This window comes from Dermacentor albipictus, chromosome 2 (assembly GCF_038994185.2).
Source record: "Dermacentor albipictus isolate Rhodes 1998 colony chromosome 2, USDA_Dalb.pri_finalv2, whole genome shotgun sequence".
In the NCBI taxonomy this organism is placed as follows: domain Eukaryota; kingdom Metazoa; phylum Arthropoda; class Arachnida; order Ixodida; family Ixodidae; genus Dermacentor; species Dermacentor albipictus.
In genome coordinates, this window is record NC_091822.1 from 74,885,905 (window position 1) to 74,903,035 (window position 17,131).

Genomic DNA, 17,131 nt, shown 5'->3' on the forward strand with positions numbered 1-17,131 from the left:
GGGACTGCGGAAATGTCAGAATAAACAGGTGTCCGAAAAAGCAGATTAAGAAAAAAAAAAAGAAAGAAATCTTTTATTTCCACGCACTTATTTGGGCTCGGCAGTAGGCTTGAAGAAATCGTGGATGCGCCGCTGCACGCTGTTCCATTTATGCGCAATCAGATAAGCCTGAATCTCGGAGAGGGTCGTACGGTCACTATAGGCGGCTGAAAGCACAGTCACTGCTTGTACACGCGACGCATGCGACGGCAGCGTAGCACATGGTGCATCGTCTTCAGACTCGGAGTCATCGTCCGGCGGTGCAGCAGAAACCTGACGAATGATCTCGCCGTCATCGAGTTCTGCGCATGTCAGTACAGTGAAAGCTCGTTAATTCGAACTTCAATAATTCGAATTTATGGATAATTCGAACTGTACGATTTGGTCCGGCCAAGCTCCACAGAAGTCTATGTATAAAAAAGTCCGTTAATTCGAACGCGAGAAGGTTCCCTCACGGATAATTCGAACTACGCTCGCCTGGCACACGGCTAGAGAAACGCGCCTACTGCCTACACACAAGGCTGTATTGCCTCCGAAACGGAGAGAATGGCGAGAGAAGGCAAAATCGGAAAAAAATCTAACCGACGCGGGGTCAGCCAGCGGCGGCTGCCGCTTCTCCGTTCTACGTACCCTCCGAGACTTCTTGCCCGCTGCGAATCTCGGAGTCTTTGTAAATCTTGTACAGCTGCTAATGTGCGGAGATGGCACGGCAAGCTCCAAAACACAGCGAATCAAGTACGTCGCAGCTGCGCTTGCAATCAAGAGCCAACGAATCAGGGCCTTCGCCACCTTCACATGTTCAGCGTCTTTGTCTCGGCAGTCTTCATCGGTTGTGCACCTCGGTTTTCAGCTTAGGAGGTATCGGCCGTCGTGATTCATTGTGATGGTGTTAAGCCTCGGCTAACGTTCGTTTCGGTGGACATCGGTGGTGTGGCACAGTCGGACCCAGAGCTTCAACTTGAAGATGGCGTGTGCCACTTTCTGACACGCCAAATTTCTGACATGCCCTACTGCTTCCGAATCGCAGTGTACTGTTGCCCTCCTTCACTTTCGTTAGTTCGAACTTTCGTTAATTCGAACTGAAGCGGCTTGCCCTTGAGGTTCGAATTAACGAGCTTTTACTGTACAGCAGTGTCAGCACCTGTGAAACTCTCAAATGAGATGGTGTCTGGAATCGCAATGCAACCACTGCGCAGGTCTCGGCAGAACACTTTCGGCGTCAGTAGGGAGCACATTGGAAGGCGACAAATCCTAGGCCTCCCGGCACCACCCGCTTGCCGGCATTCCCCAGCGCAGTCTGCGCGGGCAATGTTGGCGCCATTAGACACTTGACTTGATGTTTCCGTATGCCACATTGGATCACCACAACCTCGACACAGCGCTCAAAGCAAACACCACCGTGCCGACACCAGTCGCACAAACGAAAAACGCGGCCTACTCGCAGCATCGTGCACAAAGAAAGAAACAAATCAGCTGCTGGATTGTCTTGACATGGCTCACTAAGCTGAGACCAGAACTGCTGTAGCCACGAACCAGGCAGAAATGACGATGATGAGCGGGGACTTGCAGTAGCGCCACTTCGTGAGGCAGCAAGGAGGCTCCGTTCAAAACAAAAGTGGCGTTCAGCAAGTCAAACCATGCATCAATCAGAGTCGGTGCATGGTGCTCTCGATCGAGTTGGCTCAAGGAGTGTGCTAAAAATCAGACGAGAGGTTGCAAGGTGTCCAAACTTTCAGCAGTTGTTATACATTATGGTCTATGGGGAGAATGGCGGTGCCGTGAAGCAGACCAAATAATCGAGCATGTCCAAATTTTTGGAGTCCAAAAAATCAGTTGGCGACTGTATATCAAAGTTTAACTGTAATGCATATGGCACCTGTCACTTATGCTTTCATTTTACACACTATGCTGCATTCATGAAAAAAAAAAGGCATGAGGTGCAAAGAACAGCAATGTCAACTTTGCTCAGTTTAAAAGCTGCGTGTGTATCAACATTCTTGAAACACGCAGAGAAAATTATAAAAAACAAAAACAACATGAGAAGCATTATAATCAGAAGAATATAACATTCACTTTAAAACATTTTCTTAGGCGAGTTTATTCATAACTGAGAAGAAAAACGGTAGCACACACACACACACACACACACACACAAAAAAAGCAATGACGAGAAAACTACACAGGACTGTGTAAAGGTCAATGTAAGTACTGGTCCGGTGTAGTCACCTTGTCCTTGCTTCTTTCGTGCTACTGTTTTCCTTGTCAGCCATGACATCCACGAATAACTCTCTGGTGCTGAAGCTCCTATAAATATCAAAGCATCTCTGTGGTCTTGGTTCCCCTTGAAAAACAATGCTAAAATAATGTCTTAATACTGGCACCAACCATCTGCATTGCTCTAAATTTTACCTTCAAGAACGATTAAGTCGAGCTATCCTAACAGTACTTAGCATTAATGCAAAACAAAGTAATACAGAGTACACATAACATAGTGTTATGTGAAAAAGCTTCAGAGCATACAGTAGTATCACCGCATTGTTTATAAAAATTCTGCAACAAATATGGTTTCCAGCATTAAACATGTGAGCAAATATTTAACACCCCTGAACTGCAAGCCGCCAAGGGTCAGCACAGGCAGGAGGAGATTATTATTGTTTACCGACAGTAGGATTCATAAACAGTGGTGTCGGGACTAATTGCACAAGGCGATGTCAGAAGAGCCTCACCTTGCCAACGTACTTTTCCCTCTCGGGCAGATTGTGCTTGATCCAGGCCACAGTGGCCTCATAAACCAACTCTTCCGAGGAGACATTGAGCTCGTCGCTGGAGATCAGGTCTTCCACCTGCACGAAGAGTCCACACAGTTGCTTTCAATGCAAGTATAACCAATGACCACATCCGAGATGGTGATTTCCTGCCTCAAGTAACCAAATGAAGGTTAGAAACTTGTCTGCTTTGTAACCATGAAACCTTGCTGTGTGTATACTGACTCACGATGCCATCTTGAGCAAGACTTTCAAATGACCCAACACAACCCACCCGATGGATTGGGCTACGGTGTTTCCGTGCAGTTCAGCCATTTAAGTGCCCGGAAAGTCCATAAAAGTTGCAGTGCTGTATGCTTCATTGCCTCCGACTTCTAACTGACCTCTCGTAAATGCTTCCAAGATTTATGAAACAATATTCACTTCATGGGTATTGTTTCTAGCACATTACTTTTGTATTCCCCCCCCCCCCCTCTCTGCAATGCCTAACACAGTGTTTTCGTTAAATAAATAAATAAAGTCAACAAACAAGTACAATGTCATAAGGAATTGATGAAATTTCAAGGTGGCACTGCCAATTTTGAAATAATTACTGGCACACCAAAGCTCTCATCACAGAAACAGTGAACAATTCGCAACACCATAAACACAATCTGCCAATCAAGCTTAACGTAATATTTCTGTTCAGTGCCTCTTAAGTCTTTCCCTACCATGGGGAAAATACGCGTTTTTTGTAGGCTATGCCAGATTGCGTTTTCCTGAAGGAACTACTTCACTAAATATTTTATGTAACACATAAACAAAAAGCAGAATGAATGTACTTTTCATGCATAAAAGTTTTATTAACTAGACATATGTCATAAAAGAAATTTAAATTGCCAGAACCAAGATTGTGGGATAACATTGAACAAAGCTTGCAAAGACATGCTTGTATGTAAGTAAAATATGTAACAAAAATTGTGAGATGTACGATATGTATTGCAGTCTAACGGGCACTATCTCCAAAAAAGATGTAAATTTTAAATTGAACAGGTATGACTAAAAATATTGTAACTGCAAGAAGCATTTACCAAATGTGCAAGAAGCATTTGGTAGATGTTTCTTCAACTTTGAAGATACTTTGTTCAGTTCGAACACAAAAGCTTTGGTTAATCTAAGCCCCACCTGCGCCCCTTTGCATGCAGGGAACATCAAAAACTTGAGAACACAACAAACTTGGCAGACGGCACTACTGCATTCCCAGGTGACGACGATGATGGCAGCAACCTGTTCTGCAGTGATGACGACTGGTGCTGTGCCTTGAGCTACGCCTCTTTGTCAGTGGCAACGACAGCATTGAGGTCTGGGGGACACTAGCCAACAAGGACACATATAGTTACTGTACTTATTTGAATCTAAGCCGATAGTTTTTTTTTATTCAAATAACCGTATACCAAACTCTATGGTCGGCTTAGATTCGAGGATTTTAAAAAACACGGCAGTTTGTAATTGAAAATGATAAATATGGTGCATAGCTAGTGCCACCTAGAAAAGTCAGTATCGCAGCCGCTATTAGCCGTGCCAGTAGCCAACTGAAGTACACAAGTGACGTCGCTATTTTTACTTGTGTCGTTTTGGTGTGCATGGCGTTATCGTAATGGCGTCAAACATGCGATGCCACTATAGTGCCGCCATAGAGAAAGGATTGTGCCACTTTCAAACGAGGAGTGGTGCTAGCTGCACAGGCATCGTCGAACATTCAAGCCAAGTGTGACTTCAGCATCGATGAGAAAAGCGTCGTCGTAGGAGAGGGCAACAGGGGACACTTTCCGCGTGTGCCACAACGAGGAGATGACAGCGATAATCAAAATAAGCGTACAATAACAAAGAGGAGCTGTTCACCGAGATCACACCTCATTTTGATGCGTCTGATCAGTGCCACACTGTCTGTGCCATGCATGGGCGTGCGGACACAACATTGCGCGCATCCGCATGGCGTGCGTGTGGTCCGAGCTACAGCGACGAGGCTAGCAGCAATGATAATGCAGAGCTTGGCATGTTCACATTAAATAAATGGTGTTTCCAATTTGTGAACGCTGTCGTCACTTTTTTGTCGGCCTACGTCTGAGGCAAGTTTTTCTACTTTTTCTGGCTTTGGACATTCGGGGGTCAGCTTAGAATCGGCGCCGGCCGAGATTCGAGTAAATACAGTTAAACCTGGATGTAACGAACCTATATGTAACGAATTCCTGGATTTAACGAAGTTTTTGAATTCCCCAACGCTTCCCCCATTGAAGCCCATGTATTTTCGACCTTGATGTAACGAACGCGTTGCGACGGTTAGCCTTGATGTAACGAACTCCCAAAGCTGATCAGTCATTACTTTTTGCACTTTTAAGGAAAATTCGGCCGAAGAAATGCTCTAAATTATTGAATATTAATATTGTAAGGAGCCAGCAGCTACGTGAACGCCAGGGATTGCCGCGACCAAGCAAAGTTAGCGATGATGATGATGATGATGGCAACTAGCGCCGCTCCGTGCCTAACGTAGCAGTCTTTTCAGGCTTTGCTTGTCTAGCGCGACGCCAGGTGGCATTGGTATCGGCAGCTGATTTCTCTTTCAGATTTATTTTGTTTCGTATGGATTTGAGGACAAGCATTCTTATTTAGTGATTTTTATTTGTTTCAACGGCTTAGACGCACTTATGTGTAAGAATTCACTTGAAAAGCAACGCTGATAGCCGGTTCTTTCATTGCCAGGGCGCGGGAAGGGAGAGGGACGATGACGAACGACATGCGTCACTTTTTTTTCTTTCTCTATGGATGCGTTGCATTCACCATTTTAAGTGTTGTCCTGCGTTCTGCACGTGTGCGTGTGTCAACTGTGCCCTGGTACTGGTTTGTCCGACTTGTTTTGGAGGTGCTAGGCCTGCCTGTCGGCGTGTAGTCGTGCGTCTCCGCTTCTAACTACGTCGTCGGTTGGTCGTGATGAGTTCTGCTGCCAGAAAACGAAAAGTTCTGTCTTTTGAAGACAAACTTGCAATTTTAAATGCTGTCTCCGCAGGCGAGAAGAAGAAGGACGTTGCCGCCCGTTTCAGCATTCCAGCGAGCACACTATCAACGATTTTGAGTGCGGAACACAGCATCAGAAACGCAGTGGAGTCGGGAACAAGCTCGAAGAAAAAAAGACTGAAGCTGTCCACATACACTGATGTGGACAAGGCAGTGTTCACGTGGTTTTTGGACACGAGAGCCAGAAATGTACCCATAAGTGGTGCGATTTTGCAACAGAAGGCAAAGGATTTTGCGTGCATCTTGGGCCATGATGATTTCAAGGCAAGCAACGGGTGGCTGCAGGGATTTAAGAGCCGGCATGGTGTCGTCTGAAGAGTAATCAGCGGCGAATCTGCCTCCGCAGACAGCGATGCTGCTGCTTTGTGGGTGGCTGACAAGCTGCCTGGAATCCTGAGTCGCTTCGAGGCGGCTGATGTCTACAATGCCGACGAGACGGCTCTATTTTATCAGATGCTTCCGGGCCGCACGCTAGCGTTGAAAGGCGATGACTGCCGCGGTGGAAAGCAGAGCAAGCTCCGCATAACGATTCTGCTGTGTGCCAACCTCGACGGCACAGACAAGCGAGTCCCGCTAGTTGTCGGCAAAAGTGCCCGTCCCAGGTGTTTTAAGGGGACGAAGCGTATGCCCGTGAAGTATGTGGCGAATTCCAAAGCTTGGATGACTCGGCCAATATTTTCTGAGTGGTTGAAGGAATTTAACCAGGACGTCAAGCGGCAAGGCCGTCAAGTTTGCCTACTGCTGGACAATTGCTCGGCGCACCACGTCGAGGGCCTGCAGCTGTCGAACATCGAACTGCATTATTTCCCGGCCAACTGCACGTCTCTAATACAGCCCCTGGATAAAGGGGTCATTAACAGTTTTAAATGCTGTTACCGGCGCCGACTAATCCAGAAGATACTTCTCGACATCCGTCTGGAACGGGAGATGAAGATCGACATTTATCAAGCAGTCGAGATGCTTGCTGCCTCCTGGCAAGAGGTCAGGGCAGAAGTTATCGCGAATTGCTTTTTAAAGGCCGGAATAGCCAAAAACGCACGGGCTGGTGCCGACGAGGAGGAGGAGGAAGACTTTTCTACTCCGTCCGATGTGGCCGAAGCGTGGAACGAGCTATGCACTAACGGTGGTGTACCCGACGACGTTGAACTGACTGACTTTTTGTTTGCCGACAACGCCGCCGTGGCTACAGAAGAAATGTCTGATGCAGCAGTAGCTGAAAGCGTGCAAAATCCCGATGGCGGTGATGATGGTGCCTGTGAGGCAGATCCGTGTGACGTGCCTTCTGCAAAGGAGGTGATGAACGCAATGGACGTTATGCGCCGTTTCGTCGGCTCGCTCGACGATGAAGGAGCTCTACACGATTTAGCTTCTTTGGAGCGGCGTGTTGTGCCGTCACTTGTGCCGAAGAAGCAAGCGGAAATTACGCAGTTTTTTAGTGTAAAATAAATGCTTGAAGGGTGAGTTCACCTTCACGGATATATTGAGCTATTTGGTTTCGTTTCTGCATCATTCGTACGAGCCTTCACGCGAAACCTGCATGTAACGAAAACCTGCATGTAACGAAAAATTGCAAGCTTTTGTCAACTTCGTTATATCCAGGTTTAACTGTACAGTATTGTAATACTGTACTGAAGTAGTTTGTCGATGACAACAGACTGCTCTAGGAATTAAAAGATTTGAATATGATCATTTCGCTGTCATTTCTCAATTTGACCTTTCGAACCGATGTTGTAGTCCCACGAGGGTCGAATTAACGGGATTTCAGTTGACTGTGCGCCCTTAACGGGTTTTTAAATTGTGCATTTCCGTTCCCAGAATGTGCAGCCAGAGGGTTGGTGGAAGAGTGAGAGAGTGACAGAAAGAGAGAGGGGGAACCTGCGAGAAAGGCAGCATGAGGAACTCGTCGGTGTGCGCCACCTCTCGGAAGTGGTGCAGGGCGTATCGATGGCTCTTGCCCAGCAGGTCGCGACAGGCATGCGTGTCGGCAAAGCTGCGGATTCCCAGGCAGTTGGACGGGTGGAGCTGTCCCAGCAGGAAGGCACAGCAGGCCTCACGCACGCTGCCCACCTGCAGCAAGCTGGCCGCGGGCAGCAGGCTCTGCAAGGCAAAGGGAGAATGGCCACGCAAGAGCAAACTTAGTTACGTATTTCAACACAGTGCTGCCCAGGAGGGCTCTTGCAAGAGTGGGGAGTACAAGATATACAGGGCAAATTAGGCGGTTTACAATGCATGAAAGCAACTCTGCGAGTGTGAACGAAGGAATTACCAGCGTAAATTCAAATGCATACAGATTTGAAACTACTACGATGTGCTTTTCTGTTTCCAGGTTCACCTGCGTTTGTAACAGCAGTTTGTGATTCATCCTCCAAAACTTACACATTGGACTACTTCACACTTTGAAGCCATTAACAGACCAGTTACACATTGCTCTTCCGTGTAATTACAGTAAAACGTCGTTAAACCATACCCGCTTAAACAGTAGTTTCATTTTAAAAGTAGTAAAGTCAAATCCCCGACTCAGCAGCCATTGAACATAGTGTGTTTTGTATCCGCATAAACCGTGTCAGCTTATTGTGTATGTGTCGTTTAACACGGAGTGTTTCCACTTTTCGTTGCGCAAACACGGCTGTTCATTGTCTCCATCAGGCGGCCTGGCAGAACAACAAGCCTCAGAGATCAGAACAACGGCCTCCAAGCACCCTGTGCGCTTGCACGTGAAGCCACATCAACATCAACATAATTTCGGCGGCGCGCCAGAGGGCGTTGTGGCATTGCGCAAGCGAGGACTTGCGTCAAGCCGCAGCTCGGATAAAAAAGATGCCGGATGCTCAGCATAGAAGAAAAATTAGACATCGTTCGTGCTATCGAACGTGACACGAAGAAGTCGGTGCTGGCACACGACAGGGATCTGCTGCTGACTACGGTGTGTAGCATTTGTAATGTGAAGAAGTTGCTCGGCAGTGCTGCTGCGACCACGAAGAGAAGTCGGCTACGAGGGTCAACTTTTCACCATCGTTGCCTCTGTTGTTGCCGAAGCGTCGGCTAGCAACAGTGATGAGGACGACACGGAAAGCGACAGCATGGCTGATTCAGGTCCAACAGTGGCAGAAGCTGCGCATTACATCAGCCTCATGAATGTAATTGTCGCGACGAGAACAGCACCCCGCAATGAAAAAGGCGCCCCGCGACTTCTGCAGTGCTACCGCGCGCGTGCACGGAGAATACGTAACGCCGACGAGGAATCTGCCGTGCCAGTGTTTGCTGAGAAGAGGGGGCTCGCTGAAGAGCTGCCTCGCAGCTTCAGTAAGTTTGAGGCCGCTGTCATCGCTGCTAGGCTGCCGCGGCATCAAACGAAAATAACACTTCTGTCGCGCGTAGTGAATGTTATTTCCCCTTTTATCATACTCCGAGTTCTGTTTTTGACAGGGAAGTGGTCGATCTCATGCTATTTTGGTGAAAAAGTACTACTGTTTAGTACATACTTTTTCCGAGCTTTGGCCAACTGCGATTTAACGAGGTTTCACTGTACATGGAACAGGTGTTCTAATCGGTCATTTTCTGTTCGTGTTTGAGTTTATGAAGATGGTACATGTCAGTTTTGTTCAGTGTTGGATAGGGGAGCCAACATAACTATTTAAGCATCTCAGAGTGGGAATTGAAAGAACATGTTCAAAGCACGATACTAGTGTCCAGCAGACTTTGAGGTCTAGCGGGTATGATCTAGTTTCTGAGCAGACGGAAATGTGGACAGTTAATTCGAGTAAGAAAAACCTTTACGCTCGACATGGGCACGAGTACACAGAGTGACAAGCTGGAGATAGGAATGATCGGAACTAGGTAAATGATGCAACCAGCTTGTCAGTTTTCTGCACTCTCGAATGTTCTGGCAGCATGCTTTATATTTTAGGCTGATTGAACCCGAGTGCTCGGAACACCTTCATTTGTTTAATTTACAAAGCTGCGCTCCAGCTTCCACACTTTGAGGCACTCTCGCCTTTGACCTGGAAATGCACGATCCTGGAAATGCAACCCCGATCCAGCAGAGTTTTGGTCAGATGGCTGCCGCAACTTCTGTTATAGGCATGGCAATGACCACAATAGTAGTGCAGAAGCTATGTATGTGCATGCCTTGTTTGTCCATGATGTTTCTTTACAATGAAAGCAGCACTTATCTGTTTCCGCTTCCAGCCTCTCGTTGCCAAGGCGAGCTGTTCAATGATTGGTTTACGCTCACTGTCTTTGCTTTACAGCGAACTCTGCATCGTTGTAATCTGAGTCACAACGTGGTAAGAACCGGACGAATGCATACTAAAAATGCTAAGGTACATCACGACTTAGAATAAGAAAAAGTTACAGTAGCTTGTTTTTATTCTAACAATGTTAAACAAAGATTTTAAAACTACCACTTCCTAGTTCAGGCTTCAAATTTGCAGTAAGATTGCATGTTTTAGCTAGCAATGTTCAGTAAAGCAAATGGCATCTCTTGCTTTGTTCATGTGTAAAAAATGCAAACCCGCTGTTGTATGTGCACTTCAACATCAGATAAGGGAGCTCGTGCTGAGACATGTTGCGGTTTTGCTGCGAGCTGACAACTAAATAGTACATGGTCAAACCAGGCAGTCATGCCAACATCTTTTTTTTTTATGTTGGGAACTGAAAGGTGCAGACTTGATGCAACCCTGAGGGTAGTGCTAATTCTGTTTTCGTTACAAATGGCAGACTGAAGAGGCATACACGTACTAGCTGGCCAACACAGGTCAGCCAGCTAGCCATACACAAATACACAAGACAGTAGACGGAAAGACAGCCGTCACTGTAGCTCAATTGGTTGATCGTCACACACATAATGCAGAAGGTGTAGGGTTTGCCTCCCACTGGAAGCAAGTTATCTTTCCACTCACTTTCATTTACATTCACCTAATTATTTCTATGTTTCAGTTAAACATAATTAACCTCCCCTATAGTATTTTGGGCTTCACTGTCTGTCCGCTTAAAGTTGTTGTCACTAATATGAAATCCCATTTTTGTCACACTGCATGATATCACATTGTATTTGCTTTGGATGTGCAAGCACACTTCTCAACATTGGTCGCCATGGGCATCAAAAAGAAGTGGAGCTCAGATTTTTAAAGAAGCAATACACAGGACGCTACAAGCTCATTTCATGACTGCAACAAGCACAGCAGGTGTGCATCAGAGACGCCGCAGCCTCACGCTCAACACTGTGCCATAAGCGGGAAGGAAAAGCAATCGGCAAACCCGACAGTCTCATCAAATGACGTCCAGTGCCCTCAACAACGGATGACAGGCCCATCGCGTCATGACAGAAGACACAATGACGCACATCGCCAAGCGCGGTTCCTGTGACGAGGCGAAGCAATGCGAGAATGACACGCAAGGTCGTAGAGCAAAGTGAAACCTTTCTGTCGGTTCTCTGTTCATCACTGTGCTTTGTGAGTGAACACGGTTGAAAATTTTTGTACAGATATAAAGGCAAAAATCTAAAGGTCGATGGCTCACAGTTTGTCTGCACAGTGACACCTTTAAAAAAAGAAAAAGGAAAGCACGAGCTGCGCAATCAACTGTTATTTGTGATGGCCTTGAGACAGCACCTCAAGTGAAAACTGACTAGATGTGGCAGGCAGAGAGCGCCATCCACATGTTTTAAATTGTAACTGCCTCAGAAGGATAATGATGTGGACAAGTTGAAAGTTCAGTATAAACACCTGTCTCATGTTCTTCTTTGGTTGTCCCTGTCCGTTTGCACACTTCTTACAATATTCATGCAGGGACAGGTGTGGAAGTAATACAGATACTACTTAACAAACCTTCGCAGTCTCACAGCATGTGGAATTGAGACAAAAGTCAGCAAAGGAACACCAAGCAAAAGTTAATTAAGCGCCCCTTTAGAAAAGTCACTAAAGTACGAGTTCTGGAAGCCAGTCACAGGCTGCCAAGCATACTTTCTTAAGAGAAAGCTTTAGCTCGGGGCCAGCTCCGACGGCGCCTGTTCAAGTACATGTAAAATGCAGAAATGACTTTTAGAGACAAATGCTAGACCAATTTTAATAAAATTTGTTGTATTTTAGGGAGAAAGTTAAATTCTAGTGACTATAGGAAGTGGAATCTTGATTTAAGTCCAGAATATTTTAATAAATATTACTGAATATCGCTTCGTTCTAAAAAGAAAGAAATGTACGAAGTTTACAAATTCGTAGCTCTGTGCCAAGATCACATACAATATCGCACTACTGTAAGCTGCATCCATGAAAGCACCTAATGTGGACAGATTTGGTACAATATTTAAAGCTTACATAGATTTCTTACAATGTTTATGAAGAGTTTTGCAAAAGTTCTATTCAAAAATTAGTAATACAACTGAAACTCAATTTAACTAGGTGATGACCACGCTCAAATTATTTCGTTAAATTGGGAAGTTCAGAAAATCGAGTAAGGGATTTTTGGTCCTTCAAAATCTAAAATTGTTATGTAGCGGCACCCAAAAGGTACTGCAGCATTGTACTTGCCGCTAACCCACGCCTGCGTGTGTAAAAAGACCACGAGGGTAGCCCAACTACCGCAGCTTCTAGTGCCACTGGTATGTATGAACGCTAGTGACTGCCGAGTCTGTTGTTCCGTGCATCGGCACGGCGTTAAGCCTTGTTAAAATAAAGGTACGGCCGTATCTAGGTTGCCTAGATGCTTTAACGTGACAGCGTTAAAGCGCACACTTGAAGAAAAACCTGTCAAAAATTAGAAAGAAATCGCAGCTTCTTTTTTCTCCTTTATTTCTGGAAAAGCTTCATTAAGTTGGGTTTAATGCAAGCTAGTTCCTTTAATTCGGGTTGATGATAACATTGAACCTTATGGGTACTCGCCGGGGAATGGCAATTTCTTCGTTAGATTGGGAACTTCGTAAAACCGGGTTTCGTTAGATAAAGCTTTAATTGTATACTTCACACGGGTGTATAATATACCAATTTTGTCCGCTTCAGATGTATTATTAGGAGCAGTTTACAGAATTGTGATATCGTATTTCATTGCTGAGTTACGGACTTGTAAATTGGACATTTTGCTTTCTTTTTAATTTTGCAATTTTTGACATTTTTAAAAATATTTTGACAGCCTAAATTGAAAATCCACTTGAAATAGTCACTAGATATTGACGTTTTCTTTTAAATGTAAGAAACCACATCAACTTCAGTAGAGCAGTTGCCGAGAAACCTGACTTCTCCTTTCCTATGTATTTAGATAGGAGCCTTGCCCAAGCTAAAGCTTCCTCTTAAGCTTGAGCCCTTTTCATCTTGCGACAAGAACTAAAAGGCACCAACAGCCAGAAATGAGATGTTTTGGAAATGGTAAAAAAAAGCTTCCCAAAATTTTAAGACCTGCCTATGCTGCCACACCAGGTAAACTTAATCATTATGCTTTCACACAGGTGCTGGCTACTGATGTAGTGGGGTGAACTATTTGAAAGTTTGAATTATTTGCGACTGAGATATTCAGTAGTTGACTACGACCACTCAAGCGGATCAGAATTCATAACTGCAACTTCTGCCCACTTACACAGCCTTCATCATCCCATTCTGCTTCCTACTCGTCACGCATCAGCACAGCTGTCACCAGGTTTGCTTTACGGCAGCCATTGCTGTAGGTGGCTACTGCTGGCCTCAGCCCAAGTAAAATGCCAGGAATACAGACTGGGCCTAAGCTGATAGTGACGGCTACCACCAATAAAAGAAAGTGCAACACTCGAGTGCCAATCAACTTCCTACACCCCATTGTAGTCAACAGCATTACATGTTTGACACAAGGTGCCTTGCACAGTCTCGTCTTGGATTGAAAGGACTGATGCACGCACCTGGACATTGCTCTCAGTGATGACAATTTCGCCAGTGTAGGCGAATTCGACAAGCTGCTGCAGGGCGGAGAAGGCGATGTCATGAAGCACCACCTCAGCCTGTGCCTTCTCACACATGTCACCTGGAAGCACGAAGACAAATGAGCTTAAATACAAAACAAATAAAAGCAAGATGTTGTAATTTGTACAAACATTCCAATTTCATTTGTCTCGAAACACACACACACACAAAAAGAGAGGGAATATTGTTACAGATCACAACAACTCATGACACCCAGGCTTTTCATCGACACATGAAACCACATTTTTCTCGTTGCAATACGGGTTCACTTTCAATGGTTTTGCAGAGTCTTTTGCATACTGAAAACTGTCTTCTCATAACAAGTGGATTATATTTACACCCTTCAGTGCACCGGGGGTGTAGCTTCAGTGCTAACACCATCTCAAATATTTTGGTGAAGCAGCTAGTGCACTTGGATAAAAGACATTCAATTCGATTCAATTATAGGGTTTTACGTGCCGAAACCACAATCTCATTATGAGGCACGCCGTCGTGGGGGACTCCAGAAATTTGGACCACCTGGTGTTCTTTAATGTGCACCTAAATCTAAGTACACAGGTGTTTTCCCATTTCGCCCTCATTGAAATGTGGCTACCGTGGCCAGGATTAAAAGACATTCACACAAACGAGAATGCTGAGGACTCGTCAGCGCCTGTGTACGTCCTCCTCCCTCATGTTTGTGTGAACAGTCTTTTTTCCAAGTGCGCTGCTTCACCTGAAGTCCCGCATCACTAACTGGCCTGTCAGTACCAAGTAATCTAGTTAATAATCAAAGAAAGGGAACAGCATTTTTCACAGAAGGGAGGCATGTGATGTCCAATGTTTAAGATGTCTCAATTGTGACTTTCAATTGCAGCTCTCACTTGCGACTGCCTTTGCTGAAAAGGCATTTCTGTCAGACAAGCACTGGAAGCTTCCAGCAGAGCAACATAGTACTTTCGTTTCGATTCATTCTTGTGCTCTTAATCTTCCCCTGCTCTACTACCTTGCCTACTGAAACTGAAGGGCAGTGCCGCTATCAAACCCTAAACTGAGCCAATCACTATGCTTTACTGATGATTGTCTGCCTGTTGTTGGCTAATCCCTACCAGATACTCTTGGCATCAGTCTGAGCGAATCTGTGATGTGAACCTGCGAGTCAATGGGCTGTGCTGTCATGCCCTCGCCTATGAAAAAAAATAGGCACCAACACAAAAGGCATGCACGGAAGAGCATGACAGCGCCAAAAACGAACTAAAGGCCCTTGACCAGTTTGTTTTGTTCATTATGCGAGTGCCTCTCGGATAAGTATTGTTTTTCTGAAAGGTGTGCAAAATTATCAAACAGGAAGTTGTCTCTAGATTTGATGCAGTCGAAGAAAGAGTGGCTGAAGTGAAGCACACTGGTGAGTAATGTGGGATGAAGTGAAAAATTCACCACTTACACGCCCTTTACTTGGCAGCAAAGATGGCAGACACTCAGTAATGTGAAGAAAATCGGGCAAGTCGGTAAACATTCATGACACAACTAAACGCATGGTAAAGGAAAGGATGAAAGCAAGTAATAGAACACTAGAATGGCTTTCAAATTGAACATTTATTTTTAAAATGTGCTTCAAGGGGCATGAAAGAGCAATTATACTAACTGAATTTAAACTGGTAGAGTATTCTGTCAAAACTTTGGTATCAGTCATTTGGTAGAAAAAGGATGATTATATTACCACAGAAAAAATTTGAAGGATGCTTAAGCTTCGTCTTTAAGAGTAGAACGTGATAGCATTAAAAGATCCCTGACTGCGTCTTGCGCTTCCTGGCAGCTAGGGCATATGTAACTGTAATGTATACCGGGAAACGCTTGCTGCAAATGCTATGCCTGAAGGCGAGCTTTGTGGTGGAACCATTGCCTTTTGAGTGGGCCGCAATGCGGCGGAGGCGAGCGCCAACTGGAGATATTGCAAGGAACCGGGTGCACCGCTCCGTGGTGCCGTGACACCCACCGTGGCGCCGGCGCACAAAATGGTAGACACCGTGGCTGCTCTGTGAATGCCATGGCCGATTTGTGTGTGAAAGAGTTTTTTTAGTTTTTGCATAACTGAATTATGTTTTCTTGTATAGTCAAATGACAATCCGAGAGCTATCATGCCTGTAGGTTGTGTTCAAGTCATAGTTTACAATCTTTCTGCGTATTTTAGCTTGAGAAATTCAGTTAGTTCAGTCAAGCCCTTACTTGACTCAAAATCTTTTTGCCAAACTGACGTCTGGCACCGGACGCCAGCACTGGATATTCTGCCACACGAGCGAAAAACAAAAGACGAATTTCCCTTTCTTTATAAATCTTGAGCCAGAACACCAGTGCCGGGGTGTCAATACATTATTCGGACTTCAAAGCACTTCCTAGTGGTTTGGGCCATTTTGGTGCAAAAGAAGTTATCAAAACTTGGTAGCACGAGTTTTTGGTTGCACGAAGGAGCTTCAGGGTGCCATGCTGCTACCCATCTTTTGATCTAGAGTCGTTTCTCCTCCTCCTCCTCTGATGGTAAGGACGGTCAAATTGCTTTTGCAGGGGAGTTGCTGATACACCTCAGAAGGCATGCTAATAGCAACATTAGGTTTGTTCTCTCAACTTTCCTTTTTCTTTTCATGATTTATTTGATTTGCATTTGTTCGCTATAAGGAAGTTGTCTATTATAAAAAATGAAGCATGAAATTTTCCGGTTCGAATTTCCCACCTCAACCAGAATGCCAGCACATCAGTATGATGGCACAAATTTCAAGGGGCTTTTGCATCTCTGGAACATTTTCATCGTAAAAAAAAAAAGCACTAGAAACTAACTAGGTTTGTAAAGGTGAGGGTCTTTTCAAAAGTAGAGCTGGCTTCATTGTAAGAGATGGACAAAGCCATCGAAACCTGAGACACAGTGCATCAGTTTGCCTTCTGCTTGATTTTCAAACTCATACACCTCCTGTGTGGCATGTACACTTCCTTCTGTTCTTTGCATGCTGTTCCAGAAAGCAGACGATGCTACTTGAAACTAAATGTTCCAACAAGGTTGACTCGTTGGCTTTTTTAGAATGCAATGTAATTAATCCTTTTTAGTTCAGAAGCTATTATGTACTTAGTCCCGAACAGAGACAGTTCAAATCTCCTGACGTTATACAAGGACCTAGTGCAAGAACCTAGCTAACTCTTTGAAGGGCAGAGGCTTGGGCATGATGGTAGTTCATGTTAAAATAAAAACAGTGTGAGAGAAGGTGACAGTCGAAGAAAGACGCATACAGTGCTAGGAACGTACAGCGCTGTCTGTGTCTTTGTTTGTTGCTGCCTCTTGTGCAGTTATTATTTACATAACTTGTCTTTTGTGTTGCTGTCTTTTCC

General features: G+C 45.0%; 1 protein-coding gene across 3 annotated transcripts in view; it reads right to left on the reverse strand.

Annotated features, from left to right (window-relative positions):
• LOC135913117 (kelch-like protein 17) overlaps positions 1-17,131 on the reverse strand; it is a 55,081-nt gene that overhangs the window by 18,876 nt on the left and 19,074 nt on the right. For 2 of the 3 annotated variants that reach the window (XM_065445795.2, XM_065445798.1), the window contains exons 4-6: positions 13,717-13,838; positions 7,731-7,952; positions 2,766-2,882 (exon numbers count right to left, since the gene is read on the reverse strand). In XM_065445795.2, the coding sequence (XP_065301867.1) occupies positions 2,766-2,882; positions 7,731-7,952; positions 13,717-13,838 (461 nt within the window). The remainder of the gene's footprint in view (positions 1-2,765; positions 2,883-7,730; positions 7,953-13,716; positions 13,839-17,131) is intronic. The other variant, XM_065445796.2, reaches the window with a different exon arrangement.